Source organism: Bombyx mori, chromosome 15 (genome assembly GCF_030269925.1).
Source record: "Bombyx mori chromosome 15, ASM3026992v2".
In the NCBI taxonomy this organism is placed as follows: Eukaryota; Metazoa; Arthropoda; class Insecta; order Lepidoptera; family Bombycidae; genus Bombyx; species Bombyx mori.
In genome coordinates this window covers 6,014,348-6,033,029 of record NC_085121.1, presented here as the reverse complement: position 1 = coordinate 6,033,029, position 18,682 = coordinate 6,014,348, and the positions used below count along the sequence as shown (strand labels likewise).

Below are 18,682 nucleotides of genomic sequence, written 5' to 3'. Positions count from 1 at the left end.
TATAGCTGACTAGCGACCCGCCCTCGCTTCGCTTCGGAAACATTAAATTTTATTATTGATAGCAGAGTCCCGCGATGTTACGCGGCGTGACGCCGGGGGGCCAAGCTAGTCTAAAAAAAGTAGGCTACGTTACTCCTTATATCATCAGCTAACTGTTAGTGAAAGTCTCGTCAAAATCGGTCTAGCCGTTCCAGAGATTAGCCGGAACAAACAGACAGACAGCCAGACAGACAGACAGACAAAAATTGTAAAAAATGTTATTTTGGTGTATGTACCATATATATATATTCATATGCATGTAGTAAAAAGCGGTTATTTCAATATTACAAACAGCCATTCCTATTATATTTATATGTATAGATAATAATATAAATGTTACAATTTCAGGTTAAGCTGAATGGTAGCGAGAAGTGGCAAGCCGTTGGTCATCTCCCTGGTGCCATTCTTGTTCAGACCGGGGAGTTCTTAGCTGCATGGACTGCAAATCTTCTGCCCGCTTTGGTAAGTTTATTTTGTCGTAGTTGGGCAGATTTAGTTTCGATCTTATCAAGGATTATGAAAGAGCTTGAATGTTTCTCTGCATCTCTGGCATGATTGATTGGATCGCTATACAGATCGCAGGACTGGATCGTATTATCGAGCAATAGTCGGTATACTTGCAAGGTACTGTCCACATTCATCATTGCTAACACAGTAAAAAGATATAAAGTTATTTCTACCTAAAATTCTAAACTTGAACTAGGTGCTCAACTTGAAATGCCGGACTCACACTTTTCTTCTTCACTTACTGTGGCTTACTTTTTACAAAGTAAAACTGTTAGCTTATCGAACAATAACAAAAAGTAGATTTTAAGGTTTAAAATCGTGCAATTTAGTTTTTTATTGATATCAAACATTTCTTGACCGTATCTTTCTTTAATGCGCGTCTTGTGAAATCTTACGAAAATTTTCGTATTGTGTAGACGTGTGAACGAGCTCACGACTTGATGTTAAATGGTCACCGGAAGTCCAAGGAGACTAAGTCCCAGTTCTATAGTACGTCTGGCCCATTCTTCAAACCGGAACGCATTACTGCTTCGCAGCTGACGTACCGACTGGCTCATAGAATACCTTACCAGTGTGATATTTATAAAATTAACTAGCGACCCGCCCTCGCTTCGCTCCGGAAACTGTAATTTATTATTGATTTCTCCACTGTTTAATAGATGTTATTATACATAAAAACCTTCCTCTTCCATCACTCTATCGTTACTATTGTTGATCGAAGCTCTATCTAGTAAAAAAAACGGATCAAAATCCGTTGCGTAGTTTTAAAGATTTAAGCATACATAGGGATATAGGGACAGAGAAAGCGACTTTGTTTTATACTATGTAGTGAAGATATGAAAATATATATTTTTAAACTCATGCTCAGGTTCACCGTGTAGTCGTGCCGGCGGGATCGTACGCGCGCGCCCGCAGCCGCCATTGCGTGGCGTTCTTCTGTCACCCGGACAACGACGCAGTGCTGCCGGCGTTACCGATCCGCGCGGCGCCGGTGCCCGCCCCTCCCGCCTTCACCCCGCACCCGCACCTCACCCTGCACCACCGTCTGCTCAACGCGGCCCATCACATCCAGAAACGTTTCAAGGAGACATACGCGTGACTAGTGCAAACGAACGACGATGAACACGGACCGAAAACGCCGCTGTCTCGTCGTCACACCGCACCTTGACATGCGACTGTGTTGCCATTTTATCGATTGTTTCTACTTAATACCAATTTATTAACGATTACAAGAAAAAAAAACTTCAGGTAGATAATTAATATATATTCCCATATTTTATACTGCCGCCATATATTACGTATACGTAAATAACGGATACCTTTCTACATATATTTTAAAAAAAGTCTTCCCCCTACTGTGTTCAAACTAAGAATTTATAAAAATAACAACACATACCTCGACAATTAGATTAACTGGTAATTAAGTGCCTATTAAGCTTTACATAAAGGGTTTTGCTTTCTTACATATTTTTATATTAAAATTTACAATTTATCACAGTCGGGTGTGGGTGTTTAAAATTTAAATAAATTTGTTTTTATATACTACTTAGCCCAATCAGCATTTATATAACATTCGAGCATGCATTTTTAAACTTTCCCAAATAAAAAGATACTATATATTTCTGGGTTATAAATCAGAACAGAAGACTATAGTTATTTCAAAAAATAATATATACTACATTAGCATTCCCGAGTAATTGGCATTTAAAAGTTAAGGATATCGTACTTACTTGTTTGTATTAATTGTGTAGTTTTTGCTTCAAAGCTTTTTATTTTTAAAATTACACACTAATAAATTTTTAAGTGCCTACAAAAAAACGTAACCAAATCATGTACAGGTAACAGAATGTAAAGTTTACTTGCAATTCATAATTATTTTACGATGACATGATATTACGAAATCCAATATGGCACCCGAGCTTGCCAAGATAATGTTTTTTTTTTTTTTTATAATGACTCAAGAAATGACGTCATATTATTATGTACGTAATGATATTGAAAAATGGATTAAATTTTATGGTTTGTCACTTTATAAATCGATTTCTATTATCGATATGATATTGATAGAGTTTAGGTAGGCAATTAAAAAATGTTCGTGTGTAATACTAAAGTGATGTCGCCGATAGTTATCAAAAAATAGACGTTACTTAACGAAAATCTGAACCGCAAGAAACTTAGAAGATTAGCTTGAGTGCATACAAGTTTAGAACAACATACGGAGGGTCTGTCTGCGGAGTAACAACAGCGCTGGGTAGAAAATCTTGACCGATGACGGTACAATTAGCGATTAGCGACGTGAAAGCATATTACATTAATTCATTAATATCCTGCTTCAAGTATGTCGTGTTGGTCGTTCTCTCATGTCTTTCTCTTGTTGTTTTTGTATTTGCATTTTGCTGTGCACAAAATATATTGATGTCTTTACTTAGTATCTTCGAAACTGTCAACTGTTTTTCACGGCTACTTATTGCGTTATTATATTGTAATTGTGTGATAATTTTTAGCTCAATTTTTAACTGTACTTAAGTATACGAATATTTGAACATCGAAGTCTGTGCAGGACGAGATGATATAAAAATGTTTATTAGTTAAAATGTAACGATTTTCAGTATGTACTTAGATTTTCATGTGCGAATAATTTTTGAGTACTTACGTTGCGTCTAGATTTAAATGAAAAATTTTATATACTATCTTTATTAGCTTTATGTGACAAATGTATTGAATCAGAAATATATCAAACTACTTAAATTATGCTTCATGATTATTAAAATAATTTCAATTCCATGCTGGCTGTAACTACATCAATGTGGATTTGACTCATAGGTATTTCTATAATATTCGAACAAAGTTTTCATGACATCCGAATGGAGTTTGACAGGACATATATTAGACCATTAAGCTATGAAACTATTAGATAACAAAAAAAACTCGAGCGAATTTCGAAGAACCCTTTTGCTGTTGTAGCCATTTTGTGTTCAATCAACAAGTTTTGCAATTATTGGAAAAAAATTACAACACTAAACTGCCCTAAATTTGGACTTTCTTGTTTTCTGTGTCAAACGTAAAACGAATGCCCGATATTTATGATGGAATCGAGTATTATTAGTTTATATAGTAATTACAAAAAAAAAATATCGCTCAAGTTCTTAACATAAACATTTCTTGGATTTATCATAAATGCGAATTCTGAATCTATAAATTAGGTCTTGATTAACATCCACATTATGTAGTTATAGCATAGATGCATAATTACGTAGAATTATTTAAAAAAATAATTGAATATGACCAATAGATTATTGCTTCAATTAAACGTTTACTAGACAATAAACGGTCGATTTTTTTTTTATAAGTGGCTTAACAACGCCATCTGCTGAAATAGCTTTAGTGTTATTGTGTCTTTAAAGCAGATATTTGAAATTATGAAAAATAGTATTATTATTCGCCAATAGATGTCAGGAAGATATCAATAAAGTTGATTATTGAAAACACGAATAAAACAACGTTTTCTGAAAATAAATCGTAGCTAGATCGATTTATCGCCCCCGAAATCCCCTGTATACTAAATTTTATAAAAATCGTTGGAGCCGTTTCCGAGATTCAGATTATATATATACCTATATATACAAGAATTGCTCGTTTAAAGGTATAAGATTTAGTTACATAATCGACATGATCATCAATACGTTACGCCTGTTATTTTTAATTAAAATTTAACGGTGATAGGGTCAGCCTATACGGGTAGGTACCACCATCCTGCCGCGAAGGAATAGTGACAGTCGCATCACTATACAATTAACTTAACGACCTCATTTCTTAAGGTATGTGGTGGCATTCACATTGTAATGTCAATAGGACCACTAACACAAGGGGACCGCGATCTCGATCACCCATCTATAGAATAAATAATAATAAAGAACACATCAAAGATATGTCGCTATTAAAACAACAGCTAGGTATATCTTAAAACATGTAATACCTTAGATTTTTGTTATTGATCGTGTAACTAACAAAGCATTGTTCACGGAAAACGTTAAATGAATGACATAAATAAATATGCTGATTTAGAACATTTCTTAAATACACAACAGTTGTTTCATTTATTTAGGAAACCCATTTAGGACATTCCACTACGATTAAAATAAGTTCGTCTTAATTTATTCTGTTCGCAATTACTATGGTGTGACATTCCCCTCATTAAACGAGACATAGGGAAGATACTTTAATGTGAGCTACTCACACAGCTAGTGGTAAGCGGAGGTCTGACTGTGCTCCTGACATTGTCAGCGTACGTGGGCAGCAGTAACCACTTACCTTAAAATGGACTATTCATTCTTCTGTCTTCAAAAATAGCTAAAAATCACTCTTTACCGCATATAATACAAATCAGATTTGATGACTTTTGAAATATCCTAAGGTGGTGGTAGGACCTCTTGTGAGTCCCTGCGGGTAGGTACCACCACCCTGCTTATTTCTGCCGTGAAGCAGTAATGCGTTTCGGTTTGAAGGGTGGGGCAGCCGTCGTAACTATACTTGAAACCTTAGAACTTATATTTTTTATTGCTTAGATGAATGGACGAGCTTACAGCCCACCTGGTGTTAAGTGGTTAGTGGAGCCCATTGACATCAACAACGTAAATGTGCCACGCACCTTGAGATATAAGTAAGCTCTAAGGTCTCAGTATTTTAAGGCGGGTGGCGCATTTACGTTGTAGATGTCTATGGGCTCCAGTAACCACTCAACAACAGGTGGGCTTTGATCTCGTTCACCAATCTAAGCAATAAAAAAATAAAAAATTAGGAGCTTCGGTCCAGAGGTGGAAGCAACACTCCACGGCAGGCTGGACTTGTGCTTTATAAAGCAAAAGTCTTTGTCGTGGCCTGAAGCACCGCTTCGCTCTGTTGAGATCTCCCAGCATTTTGTCAACGTCAACCTCAAGTATCCTAATACTCGTGGAAGGTTGTAGGGGTACTCCTTAGAATTGCGGCACTATGACAATAGGGTACTTCTTCGCAGTGAACTGGAAAACCTGGTAGGTATTACTGAACAATCAATTTAGTTGTTAATTAAATATTGGTTAACAATAAGCTATTGTATTTCTATGCAGTGTATTTCTATACAACAAAGCTTGAGATGTTCTAATTTAAAAATCAAATTTACTTTCAGTATTTCTACCAGGGGAATGGGTTTTAAAATCACCTTGTGTAGATGAGTGTACTGATTGACTCGCCTGGTCTGATCGCAGACATCAAAATCCCGGTCCCCGGTCTTCACCTGAAGTAGAAAATTCGATAGTATTGACTTATGGTTTCAAAAGAGACTTGCTTTGCTACTGAAATAGATAAGGCGGTGGGTTACGGACCGATTCACTCACAGAAATCACAACCCTACAGTGAATACATTGATTTGTTGCAGGTAAACAACAAAATGTAATCCTATTAAAATAAGCATTGTTCTGCAATATGCAATATGAATTTGTCGGGTGTATCTTAAAAACACCCCAAATCCCATGAAAACTCTGTAGGGGGGAAATCGGTTTTACGCACTCGCACCGAGCGTCGTTACGTATGTAAAACTATTTTAATTTCACCGCGGTATAATCGCGTGAGCTATTTTCGAAATTTTATTTTGGCGTGGTTCGCGTGTGGTCGAAGCCGTCATGAGCTTTTGGCGGGAAAAGACAGAGTGGTCGGCGCTGTCCACCGGGACACGCGCTGCTGTCCCAACGATTCAACTCAAATACAAGCGGTAGCCCGACCTTCAAAACGAGCAGTTATGGTGAGTCAAATTTTTAACTTGTTTGCTTTTATCAGTTGCATTTTATAGAATTTAATTAAAGTAACCGTAAATACATAGAGCTGGTATTATTGATTTCTAGTAGTAGCTTTACCAATCACATCCGGAAAATCGTTTACTTGTGGCTTGACCTGAGCATGAAAAAATCGGTCTGCGAATATTAAGACTACGTGTTATAAATTAATGTTCAAATAGGATCTTTATTTTTAATTGCTTGTTTTAAAGAAGCTAATCCATTCCGATCACAGTCATTTTGAATTTATTATTATATTTTCAACAATTCTTGTAGGGATATGGATGTCAGATGCACACAATACGGCATATTGAAACAATACTATTCAGTGCTTTTTATATGGCGTACTTCAGAAGAATTTAATTATTAAGTTGGCAACCATTATTCACACACAACAATGTCCTACACACTCTTACAATAAAAAATGGTAGAATAGAGAAGCCTTCAATAACAATGTAGAACACCACTTCCTCAGGAAATAATTAAAAGCATACTATAGTCCGACAGCAATAAGCCTTACGGATCCACCAGATCCAACAACCCTTGCATTAGACACCTTTAGCTCTAACACTAGGAGTAGAGACCCCGGTAATTGTCGTCGAATTCTGCCGAGTTCGACGTGCAACCTAACCTAAAGATCAGCCCGCTGAGTTTCTCGCCAGATCTTCTCAGCGGGTCGCGATTCCGATCCGGGAGTATTCATTCGCGAAGCAATTACTCTTGGGTTGTTAGGTCTTCTTTGGTGGCGCTCGGGTAGCTGTCAGCAAATCCCACCCCTCCTGCCTGAGCCTTTGCTCGCCCACCTGCTCTGGTAAAACTGGAAACGCCTCCGGGCCAACAGTAACCTCTCAAATATAAAATTAAAAAATATAAAAAAGTAACCATTCGGCCATTTAACAAGTACCATTACAATTACCAGATTTTAAAAAAGCTCACTTACTTTTTTGAACAAAGGTGAGCATGAACCTTCGAAACAAGGATAAAAAAGGTCGATATTGAAAAAAGGATTTCATCAGGAACAGACATTTCGATAAAGGATCATAAAAATGACAAGAATAATTTTAAACTGCTGTAAAAATTAATACTTAATATTTCCATCATCCAGGGCTTAACATATTATTTATTATACTGAGTTTAACGTGTCAACATGTACATTATTTGATAAAACCAAATGCACTGGGGGAACGCTTATATTACACAAAAATATTTAATTTCTTTCCTTGTACTATGCAAATAACTTTACTACAGTTTTGGTAATATTGATACTATAATACATAATAATATAAATCTAGTATTTGTTTTGTGCATTATAGCTATTTGATTACCTTGAGTTTGTTTGTGTGGACACCATTTGAAATAAAATACTCTACGTAACTCTCACAAATGCGACGAATCTACCTTAAGAGGTACTAAATACCATACGAATGATGAATGCTATGTTGTAATCAGTTAATAAATTAAAGGCTCTAAGACCGTACCAAAGAATTAAAATTACACATACGTTCGAAATACAATACCCTCCTTCGGCAGTCGGGTAACACACGCGTTAAATACTTAAATTAACGGTTTGTAAATAACTTATTTGTGCAATGCGAACTTCTAAGAAAGATTTCGTACAAACACACCAAGCCGTTTTAAATCATAAAGTGACAAGACGTTACTTTCCAACAAGCTAAGATGTTAAAACAGAACGTTAATACTGCGAAATGCCGGCCATATAAGTTTAAATATTAAAGGTTTTACAAAGCAATTCAACGTAATGCTTGGCAAAGTCTTGCGGAAAACGCATGATTACTCGTACTAAATAACCACGCATGCGGCACGTGACACTTTGTGAATGTCGCGTGGACAGACTAAGGATAAAAGTGCCTTATCTACTAACACTTAATATTATCACTATAAGTTTTACGCCGAGATCTCTGTTAGTCTATGACTTTCAAAACTGTCCACGATTTCATTCTCATAAATTTTAAGTAGCTTCATATACAGGGTGACTCCTTAGAGAGCCATTAACATATGTACATTTTCTCTCAATGATTAATTTGAAGTCTTTACTTCTTCCAATTCTTGACTACGCCGATTCCAGCTATCCGGATCTAACCGAAACACAATTTGATAAACTTGAGCGGCTACAAAATTTCTGCATAAGGTTCATATTTGGGTTACGGAAATATGATCATGTAGGTATCTTTTTTTTTTTTTTTTTTTTTATTGCCTTTGTAGGCAGACGGGCATACGGCCCACCTGATGGTGAGTGGTTACCGTCGCCCATGGACTTCAGCAATGCCAGGGGCAGAGCCAAGCCGCTGCCTACCGCTTAATACTCTCCACAAGCCTCGTTTGAAGAAGGACATGTCATAGCGCTCGGGAAACACCGTGGAGGGGAGCTCATTCCATAGCCGGATGGTACGTGGCAAAAAAGACCTCTGGAAACGCACTGTGGATGATCGCAGTGGCTCCAGGTAGTATGGATGAACTCTACTCCGGTGGCGGGCGGTGCGATGGTAAAAACGAGATGCTGGTATCATCTCGAACAATTCCTCAGAGCACTCCCCATGGAACATACGGTACAAAATACAGAGGGAACCGAAGTCCCTCCGCAGACCCAGAGGCTCCAAACGATCCGAGAGAATGGGATTATCGACAATCCGAACGGCCCTCCTCTGTATGGAGTCAAATGGAAGAAGCTGGTATTTGGGAGCCCCAGCCCAGAGATGGGAGCAGTACTCCACGCGAGGCCGGACTTGTGCTTTATAAAGCAAAAGTCTTTGTCCAGGCGTGAAGTACCGCTTCGCTCTGTTGAGGACTCCCAGCATTTTGGACGCCAACTTGGCTTTGCCTTCCAAATGACTCCGAAACTGGACATCGCTCGAAATGTCGACCCCAAGTATCCCGATACTCTCGGAAGGTTGCAGGGATACTCCTTGGAATTGCGGCGCCATGACAAAGGGGTCCTTCTTCGCAGTGAACGCGCAAACTTGTGTCTTTATCGGGTTGAATTGAACCAAGTTCAATTCACCCCATTCGGAGACTCGCCCCAGAGAGTTCTCCACTTCAGACACAAGTTTTGATCGTCTCTCTTGCACCACGCTCCGAGAGAGACTCTGATGGCCGATATATCGCGCATCCCCCGTGCTGTCATCCGCATAGCAATGCATGCCATCAATAGACAGCATGTCATTGATATACAGGATGAAAAGCGTGGGGGAGAGCACCGAACCTTGTGGAACGCCAGCGTTAATGGTCATGGTATCAGAACAGTCACCGTCTACAACGACCGTGATGCTCCGCCCATCCAAAAAGCTAGCGATCCACTTGCAGAGACCCTCGGGGATTCCGTAAGATGGTAGCTTCGACAGAAGTGCCCTATGCCAGACCCTGTCGAAGGCCTTCGCGATATCAAGGCTCACAGCAAGAGCCTCGCCCTTGCTCTCCAAGGCTTCAGCCCACCTGTGAGTAAGGTATACAAGAAGATCGCCAGCTGAGCGACCGTGACGGAAACCGTACTGTCGGTCACTGATCAGCTGGCGATCCTCCAGATACTTCAGGAGTTGTATATTAATTATTCGCTCCATCACCTTGGAAAGCAAGGAAGTTATCGCGATAGGCCTATAGCTCGATGGGTCCGACCGGTCACCCTTCTTGGGGATAGGGTGGACGTGGGCAGTCTTCCATGAAGACGGAACCCTGTTAGCGCAATAAGAGACTAACTTGAGTTTAGTGCGAAATCTGAATTTCGCACTAAACTCAAGTGGTTACCAATTCGCCTTCGCCGCAATATTCATGTCCTTTCATTACTATATTGTACTCTCTTTAACCCCCCATATATCTCAAAGAACGTTTCGAGTTCCTAGGTGATATGCATAATTTTTCCCTGAGATCATCGGATAGCCTGAGAGTGAAAATGCCGGCGCATTCATCATCATTCTTTGACAATTCATTCACCGTCCAGGCGGTTCGATTATAGAATGCTCTGCCGGATGCAGTGAGAAGTGCTCCAACTTTAAACTGTTTTAAAAGAATGGTGAAGGAACACTACTTATCTGCTTAATGCTGTTTGTTGCATCATTATCATTTATCATTTCCATACTGTTGATTTATTATATGTGTGTAAGTATATTAGTATGTATTGTCTATGGTACACCGCAACATACCTGCTATATTTTTATATCTTCTAGAATTTCTGTAAATTAAACGGTTGTCTGGAAGAGATCGTTTTTAGCGATAAGACCGCCTATTGTACAAATGTATCTGCTTTTTTACTGTTTTTTGAATGTAAATTGTGTTTTGATGTGCAATAAAGTGTATTCTCTCTCTCTCTCCTTCTCTGTCTCTCCCTCTCTCTCTCCTTCCCTCTCTCTCTCTCTCTCTCACTCTTCCTCCCTCTCTCTCTCTCTCTCTCTCTCTCTCTCTCTCTCTCTCTCTCTCTCTCTCTCTCTATTGAGCATTTGACTACACGATGCAACAGTTTTCAGAATAGCTGGTGTTGGTCAGATGGCATTCAATGAGCTATGAGCCGAGGCTTTGTTCTCTGATAACACCCGCTCACGCGTACACGTAAGATGCATTGGAAGTCTCTTTTAGCTACCCTCTTGTGGTTTGTATGAACCCTTTCCCTTCTCCTTTTGCACATTGTAGCCTACCCACGTAGGTATATAAGCTTTAATCTATCCACAAGACATTAATGTCGGTATTTAATGATAACCGTTGACAGAAAATAACTAGAGTTGCGTTGTCTTATGGATAAATATCGCCGCACATGTTGACACGTGAGTCCCACTGAAAATACACAATGATTTAGTCTTGTATTTCTTCGAAAGTTTATATGGGAGACCCTATCTTCAGCGCCCTTCAGTGTGTCGTAGAGAACTAAATAGACCAGTCCTTGGAGTTATTCTGCAACAGAATAACTCTTCGAACATTTGTACAGGTTATCGAAAATGATCGGGTATAGACGGACCATTACAAAATTTTCAAGATTCGTGTCCCAAATCGCTAAATTAGAACCACATTAAACATTAAATTATCGCATACACCCTGTATTTGTACATGTATATGAAGAATGTTTCTAAACAGAATGACAGTAGAGAATATTATCAGAGCTACGGAATGCGTTGTCTTGCTAATCTCAATAAAACTCGTATGTCTGGTTATTATAGAGATATGCCGCTGCTCTTACTTTGCAGTTATCCTTCTGTATTTTTTTTTATTGCTTAGATGGGTGGACGAGCTCACAGCCCACCTGGTGTTAAGTGGTTACTGGAGCCCATTGACATCCACAACGTAAATGCGCCACCCATCTTGAGGTATAAGTTCTAAGGTCTCAAGTATAGTTACAACGGCTACCCCACCTTTCAAACCGAAACGCATTACTGCTTCACGGCAGAAATAGGCAGAGTGGTGGTACCCACCCGCGCGAACTCACAAGAGGTCCTACCACCAGTAAACTGTAGTAGCAGTATCTTCGTTCCTTTTCAACCTAACTTCTTATGGTTGAAATCCCGCATTGACAGGCACCGCTGTCTTGATACACTATAGTATTTAGGGTATTGGTACCCACAACAAGCCTTGAGCTCATAGGCTCATATACAGATACAAAAATATTGTTTTTATAAATATAAAATGGAAGTACCCACAATAAATTACATGAATAAGATGCTTTTTAAATTTATTAGTAGATACTTTAGTATATCACATCGCTTCAACGATTTCATACTTAAGAAGCTTAATATCAAGGAACGACTGTCCATTATTTGCCACCCAAACTCTGAAGCGATCAAATATAATAGAAATACAATACGATAGATTTTGAAGTCGTTGTGGCCTAAAGGATAAGACGTCCGGTGCATTCGTATGTAGCGATGCACCGGTGTTCGAATCCCGCAGGCGAGTATAAATTTTTCTAATGAAATACGTACTCAACAAATGTTCACGATTGATTTCCACGGTGAAGGAATAACATCGTGTAATAAAAATCAAACCCGCAAAATTATCGTAATCACTGGTGGTAGGACCTCTTGGAAGTCCGCACGGGTAGGTACCACCGCCCCGCCTATTTCTGCCGTGAAGCAGTAATGCGTTTCGGTTCGAAGGGTGGGGTAGCCGTTGTAACTATACTGAGACCTTAGAACTTGTATCTCGAGGTGGGTGGCGCATTTACGTTGTAGATGTCCATGGGCTCCAGTAACCACTTAACACCAGGTGGGCTGTGAGCTCGTCCATCCATCTAAGCAATATAAAAAAAAAAAAATTATACATGATAGAAGCCACGAGCATCAATCATCAAGACAAACTGACGTTGCAATTGAATCGGTTAAAATTGCATTATTTAAGTTATTGGTTAATTATTTTGTTATTCATTTTATATTCTAAATAAAAATCCGTCTTTCGATCATGTGATGAAACACATGTAATGTTTTGATAACCAGTAACCGGTTATAACGGGAAAGCACCGATAGATTCGCTTGTCCACACTAACTACTACTGATACCCAGCGAACAAGCTATTATGGATCAACTTTTAAAAAAATAAGTATTTTCATATAACCTTTATGCTGTTACAAGTTTATAATATTTTTTATTATTTTTACATTTATTTGAAATAAATGTTAGTCAGCATTTTTTTGTTAAATGACATATCGTATTCAACATGAATATTTACTTCTTTTTACAATTATGAGGTATAAATAACCAGCAATTTTTTCAAAGTTCTATTTCCAACGTGAAATTTAATTAATGGAATTTAAAGAAACTTTTTCTGAACATGAGGATAGGGTACCTAACGAATGCCTCAAAACTAAATAATATATTCCTTTTACATTAAAAAACACTTCATTGTACTTAAAGTTTTATTAAGTAGAATAAATATATGTACCTTATAGTAAATATAAACTAACCAACTATAGTCTGTTTCATAACTTAGCTTTATTTATTTATTTTTGCACAAAAAAGTATACACATTTTTTATAATTTTATTTTGTAGGTATCTCAAAACAATCGGTCTTTTAATTTGATTATTTTCATATTCCGAATTTATGGAAAGTTTGTATTTGAAATCGTTGCATATAGTTTTGCGTTTCTAATTAGACGTGCTTGCGTGCGTGTCCCATGAAAAGTCCTGATTTAGAACAAAGCTGAAAGTATCTGATGAACTCACGTCATTGCGTCATCATTAAATCAATCATAAAACCAGAAACGTGTCATATTTTATTGAGTCCTTCATAAAGTGAACATAGATAGTAGGTACGAGACAACAACAGTCAACACTATGATAAGAGAACCGGCTGAAACCGACGCACGCGCCGCCAGCCGGCCGCAGGGGGCCGACGACGCTCCGTCACAAACACAGACGTGTGTGTACACGCACTACAACACTCCCAGCTGATAACACAATTACCCACACTGGTTCGACGAACAAAGTAATCCAATGACGCATAATTCTGCAGTATATTTACTCTTGTTTTTAAATAGGTGATGTTATACGCTTTGTCATGTAGATTGAACGATTAATGAAATATGAAGCATCCAGTCATTTTGATCCGTAGTTGAGCTGGCTCAATAAAAAAACTGCACCCATTTGTATATAGTATATAAAATTAACAAATTACGTATATTATATCATATCACATTAACATTTAACGAAGAAATAAGATTTTACAACAACGTAATTACCGTAAAATGTTAAATCCGCACACATTCGGATGTTGATAAAATTTAACTTCTAATTCCTATTAACACATCTTAAAGGGAAATTTCACAAGACGTGAGTGATATTTGATTTTTCCGCAGTTATTCAGTTTCCTTCACTCGCAAGATAAGCAACGTAAAACACAAAGTTTTCACGCCAAAGTTGTAACATCTAGTGAGCCCGGAAATCGGTAGACGATTCCACGTGATTAGATAAGAATAGCACGACATATCCAAAGTACAATTCACGCATCGTCTGCAGGTAATTTTTTCCTAAGTCCTAACACATATCTGATAGTTATCATTTAGTCAGATCTGTCTAAGCTCGCCGACGTCTCAACAAGAATGATTACATCATAACTTTAACGTTGTACTTCTCCATCCAATAACGCTAACCAAATTTAAAGGGGATTATATGGTATCAATTCTCGATAATCGGTCCGAATGTTGTTCGTAAGATAGACGTGTCTGACCTCGATCTACTTACTACTCATTTTTCATGTCCCGTCAGTGGTAATAGTATCTTTATTTTTTTACCTAACTTCCTCATCTTCTCCCTAATTGTTATATTTGCACTCGCAGAAATTATTACCACCGCCTTATTTGTACCTTGAGTTTTTCGTTTTGGCCCGAGAGCAACACATCACCCTCATTCTCAAGACAGGCGGCGGCCCATCATGGTGTCCATATTTTGCTATCTTAATGAGAGGCTTTTTATTCTCAATAACATCCAAGAGTTTACGATCTACTCTGCACTATCCAACAAAGATAAATCTTTCTTCGATGGCGTTGGCAGGGACAGGTAACCACAGCAGCACTTAGTATTAAGAAGGGGCAGAGCAACGGTGGGGCCTAATTATAAGCGTAGGCAAGCATGTAACTATGACCAATTTTAAATCTCACTTAACAGGAAGGATAGCTTAACAAGTCTTGATTGGGCATTTAGTAGATACAGCTTTAATGTTGAATAGGTACCTAAAAATTGTCAGAGACGAAGCAACGTCGGACATTACGGTAGCATTACGGAAGAGTCTAATTCATCACCTATGTTAAGCAAAATAAAGTTTCGTCTTAAAGCAAAACAGGATCTGTAGATATTCCTATAGCCGGCCTGATATACCCCGTAAACGGTTACAAGGGACATCGAAGAAAACAATTGGTATGTTGGACTAGAGATCCCAATCCAATCCATCGAAAATTTTATAAAGCTTTTCCCACAAAATGAAATCTTTTTGGTAACAGTCGAAGGGTTGAGTCGTCAAATAGTTACATTATTAATCTCACATAAGTAGTATTTAGTCCACGGAAACTTCATACCAATGAGGAAGGTTGTGTACAAGGAGCCACTCCTGAAAATGTAGATTGTTGTTCTCGCCTTTTGAGAGAAACTCGAAGTAAGTAGTAAGTATCGTTTGGAACCTCTGGGTCTGCGGAGGGACTCCGGTTCCCTCTGTATTTTGAACCGTTTGTTCCATGGGGAGTGCTCTGAGGAATTGTTCGAGATGATACCGACATCTCGTTTTTACCATCGCACCGCCCGCCACAGGAGTAGAGTTCATCCATACTACCTGGAGCCACTGCGGTCATCCACAGTGCGTTTCCAGAGATCTTTTTTACCACGAACCATCCGGCTATGGAATGAGCTCCCTTCCACGGTGTTTCCCGAGCGCTATGACATGTCCTTCTTCATACGAGGCTTGTGGAGAGTATTAAGCGGTAGGCAGCGGCTTGCCTCTGCCCCTAGCATCGCTGAAGTCCATGTGCGACGGTAACCACTCACCATCAAGTGGTCCGTATGCTCGTCTGCCTACAAGGGCAATAAAAGAAAATATAACACAACAGTTGTCTATTCGGTAGGGCAAACGGTCCGTCAAGTATTTCCAGAGATCATTTTTGCCTGTACCATCCTTTGTAATCCACAAACTCCTTTTCACAACATATCTTAACCTTGTTCTTTTTCCAACGAGGTTTGAACAATTTTCACCTGACGGCAGCGGTTTATACTCCTCAGCCACAATGAAACACATCAAAATAAGGATCTTATGGTGCCTTCGAAAGCAATAAATATAGTAACGTATGCAGATGGCTTATTGAAACAATGTATTCATTATTCGCTAATATTTAGTTCTTAAATAATGACATCTCATGAAAAACGATATCTGATAATAAAATTATAATAAAATCTTGTTTCTCGTCATTTATTTGTTCAACACAAATATTTGCTGTTTCTAAAAAAATCCTAGATACACATTATTTCATAAATATTACTTTCTACAAACATTAAATGGAATATTTTGTTAATTACAACATTCCTTTTAAATACAGTTGTGACATTAAAATACCGAAATATGTATTTTTCATTACTAAAACAGATGAAATGGATCTACTCAAGTAACAAGATGTTTAAATAGTGCACTTTGTACAAGAATACATATTTTTAATCGTAAGAAATACGATGTTCGTAAATAAGAACCAGTAAGGGGTCGACTCGCTCCGACATCGCGATATCAGTCACCTATTGAACTGTGGTCTATCATCAGACCGGTATAAACTGGACATCGGCCGCAGCAGGCGGCTACCGATAACGCTACTAACATTACACCACACGACTACTCTGAATTCGCTTATCCAACAGACCGTTTGTTTTTATTGAAAACTTTGAAACGTTGGTAAATAACTAAACGTAAATTGAAATGTAACCAGCAACTTTGTAAATTTGGTAGGAAATGTTATGAAAAGGCAGACAGTGTGTTCGCGGGGGACTCGTCCTCTTATCAGCGCGTTGTCACTTCGAGACGTTTTATAAGTACGCGGCGCACGCTCTCGCCATCATTGTCCGCGGCGACCGCGCCGTGACCACAACCAGTATTTGTTTTGTGACAGTTCATCAGTATAATTGCGAACATGTTGGTGTTTCCTCAATGGAGATCAGACATACGCGGCGACGGATGCAGGATCCCACGATGGATGCCCGCCGAGCGTTTCGCGCCATACTTCGCGAGGCCCGTGCCTTTAGCGCCTATGCCTCCACAAGTACGTTTGGTCTTTATCGTAAACCGTGATCATAGGACCTGCGTGTTTCATTAAGTACTTGAAGTACTAACAAAATGTTATTTCGCCACCAGGTAGAAGATGAGGATTCGTCGGGTGGGTCATCCCCCGAGCGGTCGTACGAGACCAACGGAGAGACCGCCGAAAAGGCGGAAGGTGTTTGCGGTTGGCACGGGTGTGGTGCGAGGTGCTTGAGTGTCGCGAGACTCTCCGCACACATCGCACGCACGCACGCAATCGCACACACAGACGGACTCTTCTACTGCGGCTGGAGAGGATGCAGCAGACCTCAGAGAGGTTTCAATGCAAGGTTTGTACGATGCAAAATGCGTTACGCACACGTTCGTAAATTGTCAATGTTAAAAATGATCGCTAATTTCCTAATTATCTTATCAACAGATACAAAATGCTAGTCCACGTGCGAACACATACAAACGAGCGTCCGCACACATGCAACCAGTGCAATAAAAGCTTTTCCAGAGCTGAAAACTTGAAAATTCATCTCCGTTCACATTCCGGAGAAAAGCCCTACGTGTGTCCATATGAGGTAAATACGTTTGAATGTCAAGACCATTTTTTTTTTTCTTTTAAGTGTTCTTCATCTGTTATGGTACTTTAAAATTAACTTTCTGTTCTATCTGCAGGGTTGCGGTAAAGCCTATTCTAATTCGAGCGACCGTTTCAAGCACACGCGGACACATGCGGTGGAGAAGCCTTATTGCTGCAAAGTACCTGGATGCAACAAACGTTACACAGATCCGTCCAGTTTAAGGAAACACGTCAAAACGTACAAGCACTACACAGCCGAACAGATTGCCAAACAAGAATCGGACTCACGTAGTCCCATCACTTCGCCCAAAGAGAGCGTGATGAGCGAGCCGATGTCGCCAGTAACGTGCATCAACTGCACACCTAGCATGTCACCGACGGTACCTTACAAGCCACTAGTGGCGGACTCACTAATCCCTCAACAAATTTCATATCCAGTCGATCAATTTACGTACCTCCGCCCTATCGAGCAGATCTATCCTGTACGAGTCCCATCAAACGAGATGTCCTACATCGAGTACACGCAAATGTACGAGCACGCGTATAGAACTTACTACTCGAACGTAAACTTTCCTGTGTTGAGGCGGAGCATTAACGAGAAAGTATTTACGTACGAGGAGCAGCCTCGTCTAGACGTCTCCATGACCAATATCGAGGAAAACCCTAAAAGATATAGATCTATTGATGAAATGCCTTTGAATCTTATCTGCGCTAAACCTATTGAACGCGCGCCGATCGAAGAAGTAGTCAGACGGCCAGACTTACCTTTAGATTTAAGCACCAAAAGCTAATATTTATTGAATAATATAATAAAAACATTTAACACCGCTTTTCCTCGTATTATTTTCTCCGCCTTCAATTCGAAAATACGCAATTCCTAAGCCCATTTAAACGTATTTAATATAAAATTGGAGACCGCTCGTATTATTTATGTTATAAATATTAGCGGACCGAAATAATTCGCTTTCAGAACTGTCTGATACAAAAACACAGCCACCCAAATATTTGAACAGCTTAGCATTATTCACCATATTCAGCAAAATT

The 18,682-nt window shown here is 39.1% G+C and overlaps 3 protein-coding genes across 3 annotated transcripts in view; 2 read left to right on the top strand and 1 right to left on the bottom strand.

Moving 5' to 3' along the window:
• The window catches only part of FNSI (flavone synthase I), a 34,621-nt gene extending 32,563 nt beyond the window's left edge, over nucleotides 1-2,058 (top strand). Inside the window, 2 exon segments of the mRNA NM_001170998.1 lie at nucleotides 388-501; nucleotides 1,415-2,058. Coding sequence (NP_001164469.1) covers nucleotides 388-501; nucleotides 1,415-1,645 — 345 coding nt within the window. The 3' untranslated portion in view covers nucleotides 1,646-2,058.
• Nucleotides 1-18,682, bottom strand: part of LOC119629658 (uncharacterized) — a 378,532-nt gene that overhangs the window by 63,035 nt on the left and 296,815 nt on the right. The gene's annotated exons all lie outside the window — the stretch shown is intronic.
• LOC101745620 (zinc finger protein GLI1) lies at nucleotides 12,168-18,468 on the top strand. Its single transcript, XM_004928519.5, has 4 exons — nucleotides 12,168-17,071; nucleotides 17,164-17,399; nucleotides 17,489-17,636; nucleotides 17,734-18,468. Exons 1-4 carry the CDS (start codon nucleotides 16,943-16,945, stop codon nucleotides 18,427-18,429), a joined length of 1,209 nt encoding a protein of 402 aa, XP_004928576.1. The 5' UTR covers nucleotides 12,168-16,942; the 3' UTR covers nucleotides 18,430-18,468.